The sequence below is a fragment of the Motacilla alba genome, chromosome 4 (assembly GCF_015832195.1).
Source record: "Motacilla alba alba isolate MOTALB_02 chromosome 4, Motacilla_alba_V1.0_pri, whole genome shotgun sequence".
NCBI lineage: Eukaryota > Metazoa > Chordata > Aves > Passeriformes > Motacillidae > Motacilla > Motacilla alba.
Window position 1 is genome coordinate 66,887,542 of NC_052019.1, and position 20,832 is coordinate 66,908,373.

Genomic DNA, 20,832 nt, shown 5'->3' on the forward strand with positions numbered 1-20,832 from the left:
TGGTTCATGCAGTACTTAAAATTGATCTTTGATGTCCCCCTTGGGAAAATGTGAGGAGCAAATATCTGAAACTGGTGAAGGAATATCTGAAATGGGTTTCTGGGTAAGGGATCTGAAAGCTGACTAGGTTGGCTATTCCCTTCCTTTCTCAGCATGCCTGCAGAAAAGCCCATTTGAGGCAAGTACTTCATCAGGGGCTCTTCATTCTTTCTCTTAGGCCGATGTGACAGAGACAGCTAAGAAAGAAAAATGAGCCATGTTTAATTATATAATCTCACCTTATTATATAACTGTTTTAATCTGGCAGCAAATAATGAAGAGACTGATAAAACGTTACGTTCTGAAAGCACAAGTGGACAAAGAAAATGATGAAGTCAATGAAGGTAAGAAAGAGACTGCAATATACAGAGGCAATTCTTTTCATGTTGTATTAGGAACCAGTATTACACTCATGCATGGGGTTTTGAGTGAAAAGAGGGATTGTTTCTATTTCATATGCACTGAGGCTCAGATAGTAATGGAAAGTATGTCCATGTAATCAAAAAAAATGGAAAAGTAGGACTAAAGAAGTAGAACAGAGAAATATTATGGCTCCTATTTTACAGATAGAAAATGAGAGCACAGACATAATGCACAGAGGAAATGTGTGAAGGAGCCATTAAATGTATTCACACTTCCAGAGTCCTAATCAAAGCTGCAGGATCTTCCTCTCTGTTTCATTCAACTGAACACACAATTACACACAATTTACCACTTTACATCATGAACTATTTGCCTTCCCTTTCTTCATAAAGCTGTGAGGAATAATCACCTGTGAAGCTGCCCATCATTAAACAAAGCTCTACAGTCAGCTGCATGGTGATAAAAAATGACAAATGTAACCTCTGTTTTAGTGGGAGACCTTTTGAGAAACAGTGGATCTGAGCTCCCTGGCAGATGTGAGAGGTGCTTGCTCCAGGTGCATGCCCTAACTCACCACTGGAATGAGATTATGGCAAAGGTTGTTTTCCTCCCTCCAACCTTCCAGGAATGAAACACAGGCCTGCAGTCCAACAAGGCAACTCCTGTGCTCTGGGCAGATCCCCAAACAAAACCTCTAGCTAGAATGTTATCAAGCAATAGAGTGATGCAGTGATGGACAGCCTGGGGACAGAAGATGTTTTACTGGCATGGCAGCATCAGGCAGCTGTGTGCATGTGTGATGTGAGGGGCCTGAAAGGGCTGCTCAGCTCTCTGAGGCTGCAAAGCTTCTGTTTTGCTCCTTAGTTGCTCTCTGCTTACCTATAACTCTCTTCAGCAAGAAGCAGGGAGCAAAAAAGATGAAATTAAATCCTCCTCCGTGCCTTCAAAAGGCAGCATTGTGCACTGACTGTTATCCTGACACTTCCCCATCCTGTGTGGCTGTACAGAGCTGTGATTGTCAGTGACAAAAGCAGAAAGGCTCCTAAAAGTGAATCCTCTCAGTGTGCTGCTCTCCTGAATTCCCACTGTTTTCCTCCTGTTCCTGCTCTGTGATGTTGGAAATCATCTAACTAGTGACTGATGAAAAGACTGTTCTGTCACCAGCAGTGCCAGCCCTTTCCAGGTCCCTGATGCCACTTTGGTGTTGGCAGAGATGTGTTTAAATTAGAAAGACAGTGCAGAAGAATCAGGGTTTACTGACATCATCGTTCTGGCTTTGGCACCAGGTTTTGTAGATGAAAGTCCACTTTAAGCAGGGCAAGTAACCCTTGAGTTCTTGAGTTTCACTCTTCAGCTGCACAGCCAAGTGCTCTGTGTCCTGAGCATCTCATTGGTACCAAAGCAGAGACCCAGCCTCTGAAGACACAATTCTTGAAGTCTGCTATACCCTAAGCAGAAAACATTGGCATTTCTATGTACTGCAACAACTTTAACAAAAGTCTAGAGATTTTCCCTGTTCTGCATCACTAGAGAATTTAGGTGTCTCTTCATACTCTTTTATTTTGTACATGACAAATGATTTCCCAAGGCAGATGCTGTGTAAGAATTCACAACCCTCACACTCACTGGAAGAACATTATTTGAACATTTTTTAAAGCTTTTGCTCTAAAACTGAATATCCTACAAGGCAAAACATGCTGCTGCTTATTACGAGCCTGGCTTTGACAGCTGTCTTTGTTTTAATGTGTTTTTTGTATTTGTGTCAAATTATAACATCGTGTTCAATTGGTTGACTTTTTCTAATTCCAAGGATGTTGGTAAGGAAGAGGAGAGAGACTCAGAAGCTGTGAGTTTTACTGCCAGCTCTGCCACACTTTTCCTTTGTGATTTTGGCACATCTCTTCAGAAAAAAACCTCTTTTCCTTTTCTCTCTAAAAAGGGGATACTAATATTTACCAGCTGTTGAGCAGTGTTGGTGTGATTAATTCATTAACCTTTGTACAGCCCTTTGGGAATCCTTGGTGTTGTGAATACACGTGGAGCACAATGCGAGACCCCAATGAACTGTTAAAATTCCTTCGGTGCTATTTAGGGCTGGAGACACATCTCAGTGAGAATGAAGATGAGGTAAATCCTCTTGACCCATCCTGTCCCTGCTTTCGTGAACATTTTGGGATGATAATCTGAAATAGGCACTGACTTAACAGAAGAGCATTCAGTGCATGTTAAACTTGGCTAACAAGCGTTTCTTTCCATTATTAACGCAGGTGAATTAAAGGAAATCAAACAGGACATCTCCAGTCTTCGCTATGAACTGTTGGAGGATAAGTCCCAAGCGACAGAAGAGTTGGCAATTTTAATACATAAACTCAGTGAGAAACTGAATCCTAATATGCTGAGATGTGAATGATTCAACAAAGGAACCGTGGCTTTGACTACAGCACAACTATTTATTGGCAATAATATTTCAGTATCTTATACTTGAAAAAAATGTATTGTAGATTTTTAGCACTAAATAACTTTATGTACAGCTTCTCTGGAATTTAGTCTTAGGAACTTTTATTAACTCACCACAAAAAGATTGCTCTCTTCATTTTAATTGTCTAAAAGCAAGAACTATCGTAACTTTTTTTTTTTGCATTTATGCATTAAAAAGGTATAATGGTATCAATTGCTGATATTTTAACAGGTTTATGATTACATATGGAGAATTCTTTGCACTAAATTTGCAAGACAAAAAATTAACAGATACAGCGTAATACTCTGTTCCTTGCAGTGTCCAGGTACAAAATAGGATTTTTCATACTACAATAAACCAACTAGAGATGAGTGGAGGATTACTTGAAATCTTTGGTCTTTATTAGTGGTGCTAGTAACGCGTGTAAGCCCAGAACTCATGGTTATGACCACAAGGAATTGCTGAGAACCAGGTAAGTGGGAATGTAATGGCAGCAGCGCTATTTATCATGTCTGTGTATACACGTACCCGCACCGACCCTTTCTTAATTCAGTGTATTTACACTGCGGAGAGTCAGGATTTTTTTTTTTAAACTCAGACCCCGTGCAGGGCAGGTGTTTTTGGCTTCGTTGTTAAACAAACCACTCCTCCCGTACGGTTCGGCACCGAGCCCGGGATCCCGCTCGCCGCCGTTCCCGCGGGGCCCGCCCCGCGGCTCTCCCGGCTCTCCCCGCCCCTCGCCCCGCCCCGCCGCATTCCAACCAATCGCAGCGCCCGTCTGGCCGAGGCCCCGCCCTCCGCCCGCCCGCCCAGCCAATGGGAGGCGGGCCCCGCGCGGAGGTTGCCGCGGTGACGGGCGGCGGGCGCGCCGTGCCCGCGGGAGGGACGCGCGTCCCGCGGGAGCGATGGAGCTGAGCCTGGCACGCGTGGATTACCTGCAGGTGGGCACGACAGCCCCCCGGTAGTGCTCCGGCAAGGGGACGAGGCGCCACGGCCCGCCCGGCGCCGAGAGGCGGCCGGGCGGCGGGGCCTGCGAGCGGCCCGAGGCGCGTCCCGGCGCTCCGGGCCCCGCTCTGCAGCGTCCCTTGCATCCACAGGTGGGAGTCACGGCGCAGAAGACGATGAGGCTGCTGCCCGCCTCCGGGAAAAAGGCCACGCAGAAGGTACCGACCGCCTGGTGCTTCGCTGCCTCTCCTGTCCTGTGCCTAACGCTATCGTTGATCGTCTCCAGAGTTCCCTCAGATATAGGACGTCATAGGGAAAGACTGTGCAACCCCATTTTGGGGGTTTGGAAAACCTTTTTTAGGAGAAAAATTGAAAAAAATTTCTGAATTTACGATTGGAAAACTTCAGAACCGGGAAGGAATTTTTGTAGTTTATGGCGTTGCTGAAACCACAAGGGAGTTTTTGCATATTTCTCTATTTTGGTTTTACTAATACTTAAGACTAGAGGAAATGGCCTGAAGCTGAGACAAGGGAGATTCAGATTAGGTATTAAAAATATTATTTTACTGGATGGTCAAGCATTGGAATAGGCTGCCCAGGGAGCTGGTGGAGACACCATCCCTGGAGGTGTTTAAGAGGTGTCTGGCACTGGGTGCCATGGTTTAGGGGTTACAGTAATAGTGACAACTTGATGGTTGAACTTCATGATCTTAAAGGTCTTTTCCAACCTTGATGACTCTATGAAATATTTCTTTTTAGGTTCTTCTTAATATAAATTCAAATTTAGGAAACCTTGTTAGGGAAACTCAATATAAATAGCTGCATTTTTCTTTTCCTTCAGTAGTAAAGTCTTAGTGTGAAAACACAACTTTTCCCAAATACATCTTCACCTCATGGTTGCCAGCATTTACAAGTAGAAGCAGGGAAAGGTTTGTAAATGACTGTACTTGAACTGCTGTTCAACATCATATTTCTAGCATTTTATATAGATCTTTATACTCCCATATGTAATTAAGTACTCTAGAATTTTGAGTCCTTAAATATATGAAAATATCATTAATTTTATAATAGAGGGAATATTTACAATAGCATGTAGTGACCAGACAAGGGGGAATGGCTTCAAACTGACAAAAGAATCAGTTTAGGTTAAATATTAGGATAAAATTCTTCCCTGTGAGGGTGGTGAGGCCCTGGCACAGGTTACCCAGAGAAGCTGTGGCTGCCCCATCCCTGGAAGAGTTCAAGGTCAGGTTGGATGGAACTTGAGCAACCTGGGATAGTGGAAGGTGTCCCTGCCCCTGGCAAGGGGCTGGAGCTCAGTGATCTTTAATGTCCCTTCCAATGGTCCTTCCAAACCATTCTGTGTTTCTATGAATACAGGAAGAGCATTATGTAAAACCACATTTGTGTGTGTAATAAAAAAATAACAATGTATTATACTCTTGAAGGTGGTTGTTGGAGATCAGGATGGGGTCGTTACGTGTTTTGGCATAAAAAAGGGCGAAGCTGTGGTAAGTGGAAATGTTCCATTTAAAATTTTATTTTTGGAATGTTCTTCCCTGTGAACTTTGAAAGTTGATTTTTTATTGATGTGACAAATAAGATGCCGGTGGAAGGTGTCTAAGTAGAGCTGTGGCCTGATGCCTAACTGTGGTGAGGGCATGCTGATCTCATGCCTGGTCAAGCACAGGATCCTCCACAGTTACAGAGTCAAAAACTAATGTGGAAAAAAAAAAGTAATTTCCACATATTTTGCACTTCTGCTAAGTTGGGCTTAAGCCTACGCACAGTTATTGTAACAGGACAAAAACCTGCAGAGATTCATTAAATCACCTTAGGGATTTGGACAAACTGATTGCTTTTTATGCCCAGCTCAATAAAAAAAAATAAATTCATGGGTTTTCTTCTCCAGGAAGTTGGTTGTTAGCTCTTAAGTATTCTATAGCAATACAAATAAATCAATGTAGACTTCTGGAATAAGAAGGTAACATGTGAGAGGGAGGGAGTGTGTGTGTGTTTTTTCTTTAAAATAAAAAACAAAGCACAAACAAAACAGCTGACAGCAGTGCTGAATTTTTCCCATGGATGAAGAAATAACACTGAAGTAATGAATTCTTAATTTATTATGTTTTAAAGCTTTTTTTTTTTTATTACTCATAAAATGCTTGGTTGCTGTGTGATTCTGAAATAAATATACAGGTTATTTTTGTCTGTGTACAACCCATTGCATCTTAGTTTTGCCAGAAATTGGAAAGAAATTTCTTATCCTTTATATTAAAAGATTAGTATAAATATGATATTATGGTGATGAAAATTGCTTTTCTGTTGACAGCCAGTGTTCAAGACACTGCCAGGACAAAAGATCTCCAGACTGGAGCTGGGAGGAGCTCTTAATACGCCACAAGAGAAAATTTTTGTGGCTGTAGGATCCGAAGTCAGAGGTTTCACAAAAAGAGGGAAGCAGTTTCTTTCCTTTGAAACTAACCTTACTGAAAGCATCAAAGCTATGTATGTATGATATTTTGCATTTTTGACAGCTGTAGCAGATGGTTAGTTTATGATTTTATGCAATAATTTTAAGCCTATTGTGTAGGTGATGCTAAGTGCCAGTCCAGCTTCAGCTTGTGCTGCGACCTGTAGGAGGAATTTGAAATATCATGGAGAAGTCTTGGAAGCGTGGGGGGAACTGAGAGTGCTCTGGAGGCACTCACAGCAGTGCAAAATCTGTGTGAGCAGAACTGGGGTTATTGCCACAGTGTGTCCTGTCCACATAGCTCCTGGAGCAAAATCTTTTTTGGATTGTGTTGTAAGATGCTGCCATAGACAAATCAGCATCAAATATAGAGTAATGAAATTTCTGTAAACATATTCTTAGGCATTTACCTCAAGACATAGTGGAAATGTGGGAGCTGTAGAAACCACATGTTTTTAGTGTCTATAAGGAGCTCTAAAAGCTGGAACAGCTTGCAGTGCCCCATAATACCTTGGAGCTGCGAGCATAGTAAGGCATAAAAGCATAGAGGACTCCTGCTGCAGCAAGATGCTACAAGAAGTGTTTTCTTCTCCTCAGGTACATTTCAGGAGCAGATCTCTTTCTCTGTGCAAGCTACATCTATAACCATTACTGTGACTGCAAGGACCAGCACTACTTCCTATCAGGAGATAAAATCAACGATGTTCTCTGCCTTCCTGTAGACAAAGTGAACTGCATCACACCGGTGCTTGCATGTCAGGACAGAGTGCTCAGAGTGTTAAAGGTTCCAATGCCTCCTTCTTTATGTTTTATGTATGGATGCTATGGAATTGGACTAATTATTAAGGGAGTACATATCAGCAGGGCTTAAACATCATAAGGATCAGTGTATTGTGGCTTACTTGGGAGTGTTGCTGCTGGTGTATTCCCTTTCTGAGGTTTTTTAAAAGGAAAATCATCACCATAAACTTCTAAAAAATGAGGATTAATGAAACCACTATAAACAGGCTTTGGAATTCATAGGTGGAATTTGATGACAAATTGGTCCCTTCTACCTAAAAGTGCTCACATACACATTTAATTTCCTGAAGTCTTTATCACTTTGGGAATTCATGCTCTCGTCAATTACTGTTGCAACAAGTCTTGAGTGATACTAAGCGGTTTAACAAATTAAATTGCCAGATGAGTTCCTGGATCATTTTTAATGATAATAACATATCGAGAGTCCTATGCTTTATTTCTACAGACTTCACCCTGGTTTTGGCTTAGAAATGGTTTTTCCATAGGAGTTTGAATAAGTAAATATTACCTTTTAGTATGATCCATAATAATTTTTTCATTGTGGGGCTTTGGTTTGGTATGTGGCTGGTGTTTTGGGTTTTTTTTTTTTCTTGTTTTGGTTGTGGGTTTTTTGGGGTTTTTTTTAAGATTGTTCTCTTTGTCTTGAGGGATCTGATTTGCTGTATGAAGTAGAACTTCCTGGACCACCTACTGTTCTTGCTCTGAGCAATGGAAATGGGGGTAACAAGACTTTGAATATACACATAATTAATAATATTATTTTACTATATTTTTAAGATTTTGTAGCTTATCTTTGTTAATTGTTTTGTCTTGATTTCAAAGCTGATGTTAAAAATGCAGCAGAAAAGTGACTATGGGAGGTAATTTTTTTACATGTAAATAGACATGGAAATATGACTGGTTTAGACAGTTCCAAATTATATTCACATTTAATTGAAGGCCTCTTACAACACTAGTGAGGTCTGAGAGGTCTCATTGTGTAAAAACAAACTGGGCTTTTGGGGGCCATGATCAGATTTTGGGTTTGTGTTTCTCTTACACATGGATTTCCGTAACTGGAATACATGGATGGACAAGAATATTGAGTAGAGCTAACATAAACTAAGACTGGAGGGTTCAAACTTAAAATAGTTTTGATCATCCTTCCTGCTAATCTGCTCTAACCTCATAGAAACCGCTTTAGGGTGTTAATCTGGTGCTTAATTTAGTTTCAGTTAGATTGTGTGACAAACATCCAGTGCTGGTTTGGAAAAGTAGTTCTTAATTGCTGAAATTTTGGCACAACGTTCACTGCTGGGTGTGTGTTGTTAAAGGATTTCTCTGTTTTTCTTCTGTAAAGTCCATTGAATGGCCTTTATACTTCAGCCTAACTTTGCTGAATTATATAGTAATCAATTCTGACTGGTTTTTAGGCAGAACTCAAGTGCAGCCAAACACAGAATAGTGATAGCCGCAGGGAAATGATCAGGTTGGTGCAGTTTTCATGGATTTGTTTTCAGGTTTGAAGCCTGACAGTTCCATTGCACGTCACTAATTCAGTGTTTTCTTTTGCCATGGGCTGCAGAGTGTAACTACACAACATTTTGAAGTTGGTGTGCTTGATTTTATCAATTTTAAATTCACTTTTTGTGTACAGGTGATTCTGGGGAAGAAATTGTGTATGGGACCTCTGATGGGAAATTGGGTCTCATCCAGGCTACTGGTACCAAGGCAATACCAAGGTGGGAAATTGGAAATGAAAAGAAGAGAGGAGGTATGTCATGTGTCTCAATTTCTCACTCTTTAGCTTTCCAGCATACCTGAGGCTTTGTTAAGAGTAGGGTAATCAGGAAATCCTATTCATAGATAACTTTGGAGACATATTGTGATTATATGATATTAATATGACTAAGGTCTCCTTCATTCCTCTGATTTTCTGACAAATAATTTGAATCAGTTTGTCTTGCTTTGGATTTTGTGTTCATATTATTTCAAACTTTTGTTTTTACACTATTTTAAAATGGTGTTTATAAAACAGTGTTGATTCAAATACGATTGAGATGTTTATCATTTTTCTATTTCTAAGTGTGTGTATATTTGGCAAATACATCTGCCAAACTTATGAGATGTACAGTGGTTTTAAGGTCTCTTAAAAGTCATAATGAAGGGTTTTGTCTGAAGGTGGAATGTGTCTCCACAATAACTGATCAAAACTTTTCCAGTTTTAGCCTTGGTGTGCTGCTTCTGGAACATCTGTTAGCTCCTACTGCTTTGTAAAGGACAGGATCAGGAATGGAATGTATAAATACATTTTTATTTAATTATAAGAGTTATCTCCACATTATTTTCTTAAAATGCTTCCTGGCATGTCCTTAGTCTTTCTGTGAAATATGGAGCCAAAAAAGTTAACCTTAAACCTGAAGCACAGGGGAGGGACTTCAGCTTCGAGGACTCATCCAGAAATCTCATTAAAAGCTGGCCAGGACTCTCTTTCTGTGTAACTGAGTGTGGCCTGTGCATTATTGTATCATAAACTAATAAAGATGAAGCAAATGGCTTTGTTTTCTTCTTCATTAGGTATTCTGTGCATTGATAGTTTTGACATTCTGGGAGATGGAGTTAAGGAATTACTTGTTGGACGAGATGATGGAATGATAGAGATTTATAACTTTGAGAGTGCTGATGATCCTGTCCTTCGACATGATTATGTAAGTCCTCATTCTTCATACTCTGCTGGAAAAAAGCCCATTAATTAAAAATAAAAATCTGTATTTCCAAACTTACATGATCGTTACTGCTAACGTACGTGGTTTGGTTTTAATTTAAGAGGTTTGTAACGTTGACAGTATGAACTTGAAATCAGTATGGTAACATGTAAGAACCAGAAAGTGAAGTAGTTGTGATTTGAGCAAAAATCAAAACAATGTAGAGAGTGTGTGTTAAAGCTTTGGCTTAGTTGACTGCTGGGTGAAACCTAATACAGAGTTGCTGCCTGAGTGAAAAACCCAAGAGTGTTGTGTATAGTCTGTGATTTACAGGTTAATAAATGGAAGCTGCCAGGGCTTCACTGGGCATAATCACTTTGGTTATCAGTTGTTTAAAATAGTCATTTGATCCAGAGGGATCATTTCACTTCAGTCAGATTGCTAATTTCTGCTGGAAAAACACTGTCTATCAGTGTTTTGCTTTCAACTTTTCAATATGTTTGCTGTGTGGAGCACAATCTTCTAAAAGCTTCTAAACTGAGTGCAGTGATATTTCTCTCTGCCTGAATGTGTTTATTTGAAGGCTTTATCAGAGAGCATTGCATCAATCCAGGGTGGCTGTGTGGGAAAAGATGGCTATGATGAAATTTTAGCAGCAACATACTCAGGTAAGCTTCATATCATTGACACAATAAATGCCATGTATGGTGAGGGGATAAAATGAAGCAGGTTATCTTGTTGGGATGTGTTGCAACTCACATCTCTTAAAATTTTGTGTTGAAAAGATCTCTTCTGATTTAATATTTACATTTGTAAAAAGTTTCCTACACTTAAACTGTGGGGATTTTACATCTTAAGATATTCATCATGTGTAACACAGTGGCTGACTATATTTTGGTATAAACTGCTGCCTTAATGTGATGAATTAATGAATATGTCTGAAGGAATTATTTATGATTTTTAATATATATGAAAAATTGTGATATAGCAGCATGTTTTTATTTTATTTTCCCGTCTTTTATGTCATTTCATTCCTTTTCAGCTTCACAGTGCTTTAAATAGGGTTGATTTTGATCTTAGTAGGAAATAAAGCTCCCCTGTGTGAGGCATCTCTGCAGCTCTTCTGTAAGTCTTGAGCTATTGGCCTGTTTGTGACAGAGGCCATGATAAACATGCTGCATATGTCCGCTGCTGAGAGCTAAAATATTGCTAATTCTCTCCCTTTAGTTACCTTCAGTGCCAAAATTTAACCTATTGAAACTTCTTGTAATGAAATTCATGTCGTTTGGCAAGATGCAATCCTCAGTCAGTTACTGAGAAATAATGGTGTTCCAAGTCCCTCTTTTAAATATGTTTGAGTGATCAAATAACCCTTGCACCTGACCTCATATGAAGTGATCTGGTATGAGTGGCAGTACTTGGTAATGTTGCAGCCTAAGTCCTTTGTGGCTTCTTTTAGTGGAAATATTGTGAAGATCCATGGATCATAGAAGAAAGGGAAAAAGTGAAAGCCCATGTTCTCCTGTGAGCTTTCAAAGGTGAATTCTGGTAGGATGTGCACTAGACTGATTTTGGCAGGGAACCAGAGCTATAAGCACCCATTCATGTGTGCATATCATGCCTGAGGTATCAGAATATAATCAATTAGTATTTGCTTTTATAAATAAATGTAACTTGGTAAGCAAAAGTATAACTTTTTTTTCAAGCAGCAGCATCCAACCTCTAAGCCCACTGAGCAGCATCCAGTTTGCTGTAAACACATTGCACAGCTTTTGTTTTGTTTTCAGTACTGCCAGTAATTCAAGGTTTTGTGAGAAAAAATCCAACTGCTCAGTTAAAAACTGTTAAAGAGGAATTTATTGCTCAAAGTACTTAATGAAAAAAGAGTCATGTTTTTGAATTTAAGCATGAAACCCATTAAAAAATGGTGCTCAGTGTCTAGGATTAATCCTACAAAAAAGGATTAAATTTGGCTCAATTCTCTCTACCCAGTGTGTGGAACAAACATCTCTCCACACATAGAGTAGCTGAGTGTAGAATTTTCTTTTTAGCTTACAAGGAATATAAACTTCATATATTGGTTTAGGCTGGCTGACAGGACTGACTACAGAACCTGTCCATAGAGAAGGTGGATCAGGTGAAGAACTTAAATTAAGTCAAGAAATGCAGAACAAGATTTCATCCTTAAGGTAATTGTGCTAGAAAGAAATTTAAATGGAAGAATGGAAATGTTAAAAGCTGAAATGTCATCTCTCCTTCCTATCTCACTGGATTTTCTTTATCACTAATATATCTAGAAGTAGAACCAAACCTTTTGAAAGTAGAAATGACTAGCAGCCTCATTTCACAGTCTTTTTCTATCTTGCCTTCACATGATGATATCCTAATGCTTTCTACCTCAGTATCAGCAAGATAAAATTCCTTTCTTCCTTGCTGCTCTATAGCTTCTAAATGATGGCAGGAAAGAAGTCACTACCATATTATTCAAAAGGCACTGTACTCTTAAAGGAAAAAGTTTGTCTTTTCCTGTGTCTCAAAAACCTCTTTTGGCAAGGAACATGTAAAATCCACGTGTCCATGTGATAGAGTTTATATTTTATCTTTGCTAAGTACATCTGAGGGGAGCCATCAGTCACTTCTGGCTGGAAAATTGAGGACAGGAGATAAACATGATTGCCTTGCACGTTTAAACTGTTTGATTTCTAGGGTAGCTCTATAGTTGCCTTTTTGGAAGACATTATGAGTGGTTTCCCTTTTCTAGGAATGAATTGGAGCAATTGCAGATAAAAGTACTTCAGGAACGGGAGAAATACCAGCAGTCCTCTCACTCCAGCACTGCAGTTTCCTCAGTACCTGCCTTCAGTGTCAATGACAAGTTCACACTGAACAAGGATGATGCCAGCTACAGCCTCATCTTGGAGGTGCAGACAGCCATAGATAATGTCCTGGTGCAGGTCAGTGGGGCTTTGTTCTTTTTGGCTTTCTTGATGCATAAATAAAACACTCAGAGACTTTCTAATTCAAAAAGCCAAGTTACAGCATCTTAAGGACGTGCTTGTTAGGGAGCAAATACAACGAATTCATGTTGAGCAGGGCAACTTTACCAAAATAGACCAAAGTGGCTGCTGTAACACAAAATTTCTTTGTAACTTTGTGTTTGCTTTTGCATGTCCTAATTTAAACACCAATTAAATGAGGCGCACATCCTCACTCGCCAGTTAAGTGCCCTCTGTAGTGGAAAATTAATTTCAGAATGTTATGGGCCACCTGTTCACTTCCAGTGTGGAACAGTGTCTGATTTGTGTGCATCTGGGGAGAAATAGTCCTGCCCATTACAGCAACCTGAATTAATTATTCCTCCTACTGTATCAGCTGAAATTAATGCCTTCTTTGGTAGTCAGAAAGAGTAGCAGTACGGAATTACCTTGTTTTGGGAAATGCAGGAGGAGAAAAATGTGACAAGGAGGAATTTATGAGGCGGTTTTTCTATAACAAATGGGAAAGAAGTATTGCAGGAATTTATTTTTCACGTCTGAATAAAAATCATGTTTTTATTAAGGATGTTACAGAGCAGTGCTAAGCTCCAGCTAATTTGCCACAGTATAATATCAGATGTTTCCCTAACTAAATGAGAAATCATGAAATTGTTTAATCTACCTTTCATGCCTGAAAGACAGTTACAGATTTTACACTGACATTGTGGTAAACCAGCCCCCCAGGAGTTCAGGACTCTGTAAGGGAATAAGAGAAAGCTCATCATGCTACTCCAGGATTAAGTAGTAAGCTGCATGTCTGTTAGGCTTTTGCCTCTGAGATGAAGCAATCTCCTTGCCTCTCCCTTGTTACAAAGCTTGATGACAGTTAGAGGATAAATGCACTTGGAGCTACTCAGGAATGTAAGCTCTTTCTTTTTCCTTCCTCCTGTGTTCTGCAGAGTGATGTCCCACTAGACTTGCTGGATGTGGATAAAAATTCTGCCGTTGTTAGTTTTAGCAGCTGTGATTCTGAGGTGAGTGAAACCGAGGAGGCGATGTCTGGAGAGACGGCGTGATGGAAACTCTTAATATTGTGTAGTAAAAATAGAACTTGGATTTATGTATCTCTGATTTAAAATACATTCAGTTAAACTACTTATCTGGTAATTGTGGAGAGCACAGCTTCTTTAGAGGTACTGCAGAATTAGGAGATAAAGGCAGGTCCTGACGTAAGGCAAACCTAAATATGCAAAAATATCTGCTCTCTTCTTTTATTTTTGTTCCTTAGGAGGATTGTGAGAGACACATTCAGTATTGCTCTCTTCTCTGCATTTCATAGATTTGTGCATTTACTTCCAAGTAATTTAGGTGAAAAGTGTAACATTTCTTAGTTAATTCCTAAAAAATATCTTTACAATGCCACAGTTCTGCTGTGTGGGGAGTCAAATGTTTGCATGCCTTTTTTCATATGCAATAACTACAGACTTAAATAGTTCCAGAATTACTATTGACACTGAGGGCCGGGGAGAAAATCCTGAAACTACCTTAGGATTTATGAAAATCTTCTGTAAAATCTTTTCTTTTCCAACAGTCCTTTATCTTAGTTTTAAGAACTGAATTTGCACATCATTGTTCTGCCCTGGAGCTCCCAGAAATCAGCTTTTTATTTTAGGTTTTGTGCCATTTGTAATAATTAACTTAGCACTTTTTGGGGTGTATTTTCTTACTGATCCTGCTTTAGTTGTTGAATGTTGCACTAATTTTGCAGATGAGTGGTGCAGGCTGACATCCATTTTTCAGATGAAAAGTAGGTATCTATGTAATCTTTGTAGAGATATTAAAGAGTGTAAGAAGCTTTGGCTGTATTCTCCTTACAGAGAGATTTTTATTTTTTTTAACTCTATCATAATTAAAACTAATTGGAACGTTCAGGGGAACCAAGGATTGCTTTTTTATATTTAACTCTTGTAAATAGCTGTGCATGCATAGCAAAAACTTCACTGTAAAATAGCTACTGTTAGAACAGACCAGTAGAAATTTTGTGAATCCACAGACCTATTCTGTATTATTTTCCTATTTAGGAAAATTTCCTATTTATTTCCTTTTTTTTTTCCTTTTTTCAGCCAAATAGCAACTTTCTTCTTGCAACTTACAGATGCCAAGCAAATACTACAAGACTTGAACTTAAGGTAAAATGCTCAAAAATATGTTCCATAAAATTAATGGTTAGTCCTGCTTTGGAATGAAGAGTTCTCTACGTGGATCAGTCCAATTTCTACTGCTATTTCTTTCCTGAGACCTTCTAACTTGGGGCTTGTGTTCCTTTTTATTTGTCTTTAAGATTTCTAAGGGGTTCTAAAAATATGTCAGAGGAGAGCCTGGGATCTTTTTGAGTGTCCCTAAGATGAAAGCAGTGGGGACGCCACAGATTGGGAAAATACAGGATTCTGAAGGCAATGTGTGGAACTTAAAGCTGAGGGAGGTGTGGGAAAGAAAGCCCTGGCACTGTTTACTCTCTGAAGTGTTTGAAGGAAGTTACATTGGGAACTAATAAGGGAATATAGACTCAATTTGTATTTTGGAGAGGAAGCAAATCAATCCTGTTATTCCATGCTTATTATACTTAAAGGCATGTGGGCGTTTTGGAATTTATTTTTAAGGATCCACCAAATTCACATATTTTATGGCAACCACCACAGGAAATAATGAAGGAAATCCTGATTAGGAAAATCCTCAGCATGCCCACAGGCATGAGGTTTTCTCTTTTTTACTGCAGCCTCCTAATCTGATACATGTTTATGTAAAACTCTCAATTTTGAGGCTTTTTATTTTAACTAATCAGAAAATGAGTTAGAGGGTGTTATTTGATTAATATTTAATTCACTTAATACAGCAGCACTTCACTGGACTATGCTCCATTTAATTCTAAAACTCATCTGCTTTATTTATAGTGGCACTATCAAGTAAATATAGTACTATGAATATTCTTGAAATACTAGAGACTTTCTTTAACATACTCTGAATATTCACTAAATTTCCAAAGAGTGGTAAAACAATCTTTTTCCTTTTCTTCTTCTCTGTGGGTTCTCCTTTCCTCTCTGCAGGTTCGCTCGATTGAAGGACAGTACGGGACGCTTCAAGCATACGTAACTCCAAGAATTCAACCAAAAACCTGTCAAGTTCTTCAATATCAAATTAAGCCACTTTCACTTCACCAGAGAACTCATTCTATTGACCAAGACAGGTATGTGCAAAGGAAAATCAATGCCTTTTTTTCACTTGGGAAAAATTACACAAGGCTGCTGAAACATTTGCTCAGTAAACTTAAGTATGGAATTTCTAACCCCTAACATACACTTTTGAGCCTGTAGTTCCATTTCTTGGATTTCCTAATAGAAATTATGGATTAAATGGGTTCCTTGCCACTCTTGTTTTGGGGTTATTTCTCATTTTACTGCCCTGGGTTATATTTCAGCCCCATGTGTTAGTAGAGCTGAGGGTGTGGTAAAAAGGAAACTTTCCTCTGTAGGTAACTGTGTCTTTTCAGTTTCAGCCTCATTCTCTGCTCCACCCTTTTCCTCTATTTTTGTTCTCACAGCTAACTTGGCCCCCAAAGTGAGCCAAGACTTTTTATGTCTCTGTTATAAGAGTTTTGTATTTTACACAATTTCTGATGGATTTTTGCCCGCCTCACTAACATCTCCAAGGATCTGCTTGTTCGAACCAAAACTGCAAGACTGAAGGGAGGCTACCAAAGGCTTCAGTGTGCAAATGAGCTCCACCATGCCTTGTTCTTGAGAAGAATGCTACATCTGGGGTTTACAGCACAGGAGGCTCTGTCTTAGTCATATTTGCTCTTGTCAGTTATTTACCTTTGTCCTAAATTTCAGGTTTAACAACTTGCAGTGGGACATCAAAAACTTCCAACTTGTTTTTTTTTTCTAGATCTGACATGCCTAGTGGGAGGTAAAACTTGAATGTGCATGCTGCTTTGAAGTACAGAAAAACAGCTGTAATCTACAATATGTATCTGTACTTAGGGAGAGACCTGATTTTTTACAGGGTGCTCATTAAAAGGAAACCACCACGTGGAACTGAACTTTTTTTACATGGACAGTGTCCCTCCTTCTTAACTATTAACTGTCCTTTTTCTCTTTTAATTTCACAATGTCACAGGCCTATGAATACACTGATGCTCAAAGGCCAGTTCAGTTTTGCTGAAATTCACTCCTGGGTTGTGTTTTGCTTGCCTGAGGTGCCTGAAAAGACTCCTGCTGGAGAGTGCATCACCTTTTATTTTCAGAACACTTTCCTGGGAACACAGCTTGAATGTACCTACAGGTAAAATACAATTACTAAACCTAATGCATGCATGCATCTTCAAGTTTATTTATTTTAAATTGTTCTTCTTTTATAGAAAAGGTGAGGGATATTTTAAATCTGACAACATCTCTACAATATCCATCCTCAAAGATGTGCTTTCCAAAGAGGCTACTAAAAGGAAGATTAATCTCAACATAGCATACGGTAAAAAGTTCTTCTCTATTTTGTTGTCCTTCAGTTCATTTGTTATTCCCATAAATGGAATATGTAATACTCATTTGCTTGTTGGGGTTCTTTTTTACTCCCTTCTAGATGTAAATGAAGAATCTGTGAGGCACACATTAAAACTTATCCACCCTAAATTAGAGTATCAGCAGCTGCTGGCCAAGAAGGTGCACTTAATAGATGCTTTGAGAGTAAGTATCTGAACTCTTGGGGTTTGATTTTTATGGGGGGTTATGCTGTCAGATAATAAACCAGGGCTCAAGCTAGGTGTGTGTCATGTGGGGTCTGTTTCCTTAAATTAAATTAAAGCATGTATTTTAAGTGTCTAGGAGACAAATTTCTTCAAGGAAAATTCTGGTTTTTGCTGTATAACTAGTGAATAACATGTAGGATTACTGAAGATGCTTAAATTGGATGGTAGGAGGGCAGCCAGCTTTATCATTTAATGTTCTCTCCAAGCCTGCTGTTATTTTCCAGCTCCTTCTGACCGTCTTCCCACTAACATTTATAGTTTTTTTAGGTCACCCAGGCCAGATGCAACTTCTTTGCTTTGGAACTTCATCCCAGTGTCACATAATTTCTAAATCATCTGCTTTATGCCTTACTCAATAGCCTTTGGGAGGTACCAGTTAGGCAGCTCATCTCAGCTCTTAGACTTTTTTTCCAACAACCAGGATTTTCCTGTCAAAAGCTCACCATCATCAAGTTGGTTTTTTTTATTTAATGGGAGGGGAGGTGGAAATGTTCAACCAGTTCTCTTTTGTCTTTTTGGGGGAATCAAATACTTGTCAGAGCTCTCCAGATAGTAGAAAAGCTGGCTACCAATGAGAACAGTGTCAATTTTTATTATCACTAAAAGAGTTTAACTTGGGCTTGGTTTGGGATTTAAACATATTTTTTGGGCAAACCAGGGATTTAAACAATAATAGAGAATTAATTCTTAATGCACATTGTCTTTGTGCAATAATAATGGTGGTGTACATCTTGCTTGTTTTAGACAGCAAATCTTCGACAAATGTTTTGGTCACTCATTTTTTGGATGGCAACTTATTGACGGGCAGTAAAATAATCTAATGATTGATGAAAGCTGTTATCCCAGCAGACTCACAGTGCACAACATAATTACCTCTTGTCTAGAACAGAAGCGCCTTTCTCTGGAGGATAGAAAAGATCTGTACTATCAACCATCCCAGATTGGTCTGCTGATAGACTGAGGCATTTTAGAAGAGGCATTCAAAACTTTTTGCTGTCACAAACTGAGTGATACATTCAGAATTCACTTTTACCTTCAAGCTTCACTGAGTGCTACAATTTTTAGGAATTCATTTATTCTAAAAATGAAGGTATGGTCAAGGCTTGAGTCTGCATGATGTGATCCTGTTCTGCTCAGAGCTGGACGCTGAAATATGCAGGATTTTGAGAATCCAGTCTATGAAGTGACATCTGGCATTTCATTAGAAGACTAGAAAATGAGGCACTCTAAAAAAAACACTGCTACTTTAGAGGGGGATTGTCTTGCCTTTGAAGTACTTCCTTCTGACATATCTAAGCTTCATTTCTTCTTACTTACCTGCTCTTGTGATACTTACCTGCTGTTACCTCTTACCATTTTAAACTGTCTTTGAGGAATTACAAGTTCATGAAGGCAACGTGGACTTCCTGCTCCCAAAATACCGCAGCATTTTGGAAGAGGCAGATCAGCTGCTGGAGGAGTACAAGAGACAACCTGCACATCTCGAGAGACTTTATGGTTTGTTGACAATTCAGCTTTATTTAAATGGGGCTTAATGTCCAGAGACGCGGCTGAAATAGACAGCTGCTTATATTTAGATGATTCTTGTCTTTATGGACATGGTTAAAGATTGTCTTCAAATTCAGGATGGCACTTAAGAATGTATAAAAGTTAAGTGGCTTGGATTTGTTTACAATTAAACTGTTGTTTAAAACGTGACGTTTAGAAACTCTTCTAACCACTGGCATACTTGGTACATAATCGTGAGTTAAAAGTAAAGATACCTCCTACTGAAAGTAAATAGTAATTCCTGGAATTTTACCTTTACAGGTATGATCACAGATCTCTTCATAGATAAATTTAAATTTAAAGGCACCAATGTGAAAACCAAAGTTCCTCTCCTTCTGGAAATTCTGGATGGCTGTGATCAAGATGGATTGATCGCTTTTTTTGATGCTGCCTGACAAGGAAAAAGCAGAGTAATTTTTGTAGTTTTAACCAAGGCATTTCAGTAACAAGTCAAAAACACTTGTACTCGTTTGTTGTACTGTCAGCTCTTAGGTTTTATTCATATTTATTATCATATAGGATACAGTAGTAAACTTGATTTAAACTGTTGTGTATGTTTACTGTGTGCAGAGGTTTTATGTACAGTGTTAAGAGCTCAAGAAAGATCAGATGTAAACACCAAATATCCTTTTGGCAAAAATGTTTTCACTATTGTTTAAGATGACATGGAGTAGCCTGTCCCCCAGCTGCAAGAATGGATGAAGAAACTGGTTTCTAGAAACTTGGATGGATTTGGAAGAAAGCTGTTTGTTTAAGCTGTACCAAACTTAGTTTTTCCTGTTGTGCTGAGAATGTGGTGTGACAATCTCACCAGACTTGATGTAGCTAGTGTGTGCAGAGGGGGAAGAACTCTGAATTTCAGACTGATGACAGCTCCATTTGAAGCCACATTTGTTTAGGAGTGGATGGCATTAAACTTCCTCAGTGCTTCTCCAGCCTCCCTGTGCTTCATTTCTAAACTCCACCTACTTTCTCACTTGGTTTTATTTAAAATTAGAAGAGATGAAGCAGCCAGTGGACTTCCTGATCTGTTTGGAAGTAAAAAAGATCAACTTCATTGAAATGACATAGAATCATCAAGGGTGGAAGAGACCTTTGAGATCATCAGGTCACACCATCAACTTGTCAGTATCACTGTAACCCCGAAACCGCATCCCCCAGCACCATATCCAGACACCTTTTCAACAGCTCCAGGGATGGTGATTCCCCCTAACAGTGATAATTATTTTCCTAACTGTCTCATCTGAGGATGGGGTTGTGTGGAGAAGCTATGGCTATCCCATCCCTGGCAGTGTTCAAGGCCAAGTTGGATGGGGCTCCGAGCAGCCTGGTCTAAAATGAAAGCTTTCCCTGCCCACAGCAGGATGGCTGGAACACGAGTACCTTTGGGGTCTGCGATTCTTTGATAATCGAAAGATTATTATGGTCTCATCCCGAGGCCATTTCCTCTTGTCCCCTCGCTGCGGGCACCTCACTGCCCCCTCGTTTCAGAGAGCTGGGGAGAGTGATGAGGTCTGCCCCCTCCCCAGCCTCCTTTTCTCCCGGCACACGTTCACGAGCACGGCTGGCCAAGCTCCAGCTCGCTTCCCACACACGTTTCCCGGCGGGAACGCCCGCGGCTCGTCTCTCCCTCCCTTGGGCGGGCGCTGGGCCTGGCGTCCCCGGCAGCGACACTCCCTCCCCGCGGGCTGCCCGCCCTCCGCGTCCGCCCGTGTCTGTCTGTCCGTCCCTCTGTCCGCCCCATC

General features: G+C 39.7%; 2 protein-coding genes across 5 annotated transcripts in view; both read left to right on the forward strand.

Moving 5' to 3' along the window:
- TRPC3 (transient receptor potential cation channel subfamily C member 3) overlaps positions 1–3,226 on the forward strand; it is a 32,528-nt gene extending 29,302 nt beyond the window's left edge. Inside the window, exons 11-13 of one of the 2 annotated variants that reach the window (XM_038135536.1) lie at positions 308–383; positions 2,213–2,248; positions 2,670–2,797. In XM_038135536.1, coding sequence (XP_037991464.1) covers positions 308–383; positions 2,213–2,223 — 87 coding nt within the window. In that variant the 3' untranslated portion in view covers positions 2,224–2,248; positions 2,670–2,797. Of the gene's footprint in view, positions 1–307; positions 384–2,212; positions 2,249–2,669 lie in introns of both variants that reach the window. The other variant, XM_038135535.1, reaches the window with a different exon arrangement.
- Positions 3,227–3,359: 133 nt separating this feature from the next.
- On the forward strand, positions 3,360–20,792 carry BBS7 (Bardet-Biedl syndrome 7). Of its 3 annotated transcripts, none has more exons than XM_038135537.1 (19): positions 3,360–3,801; positions 3,958–4,023; positions 5,254–5,316; positions 6,138–6,313; positions 6,876–7,062; positions 7,727–7,799; positions 8,716–8,832; positions 9,636–9,766; positions 10,347–10,431; positions 11,850–11,952; positions 12,525–12,717; positions 13,698–13,772; positions 14,862–14,927; positions 15,843–15,982; positions 16,915–17,079; positions 17,156–17,265; positions 17,374–17,477; positions 18,913–19,036; positions 19,349–20,792. In XM_038135537.1, exons 1-19 carry the CDS (start codon positions 3,766–3,768, stop codon positions 19,480–19,482), a joined length of 2,148 nt encoding a protein of 715 aa, XP_037991465.1. In that variant the 5' UTR covers positions 3,360–3,765; the 3' UTR covers positions 19,483–20,792. The 3 variants fall into 3 exon arrangements, with proteins under 3 accessions (XP_037991465.1, XP_037991466.1, XP_037991467.1); XM_038135538.1 differs by having other exon boundaries at positions 18,905–19,036; positions 19,349–19,485; XM_038135539.1 differs by lacking the exons at positions 18,913–19,036; positions 19,349–20,792 and adding an exon at positions 18,284–18,892.
- The last annotated feature ends 40 nt before the right edge of the window (positions 20,793–20,832 follow it).

Coding starts and splice junctions, on each gene's coding strand:
- BBS7 (XM_038135537.1), top strand. CDS start 3,766: ATGGAGCTGAGCCTGGCACGCGTGGATTACCTGCAG. Junction 14,928..15,842: donor CTACAAGACTTGAACTTAAG/GTAAAATGCTCA, acceptor TCCTCTCTGCAG/GTTCGCTCGATTGAAGGACA. Junction 17,080..17,155: donor CAGCTTGAATGTACCTACAG/GTAAAATACAAT, acceptor CTTCTTTTATAG/AAAAGGTGAGGGATATTTTA.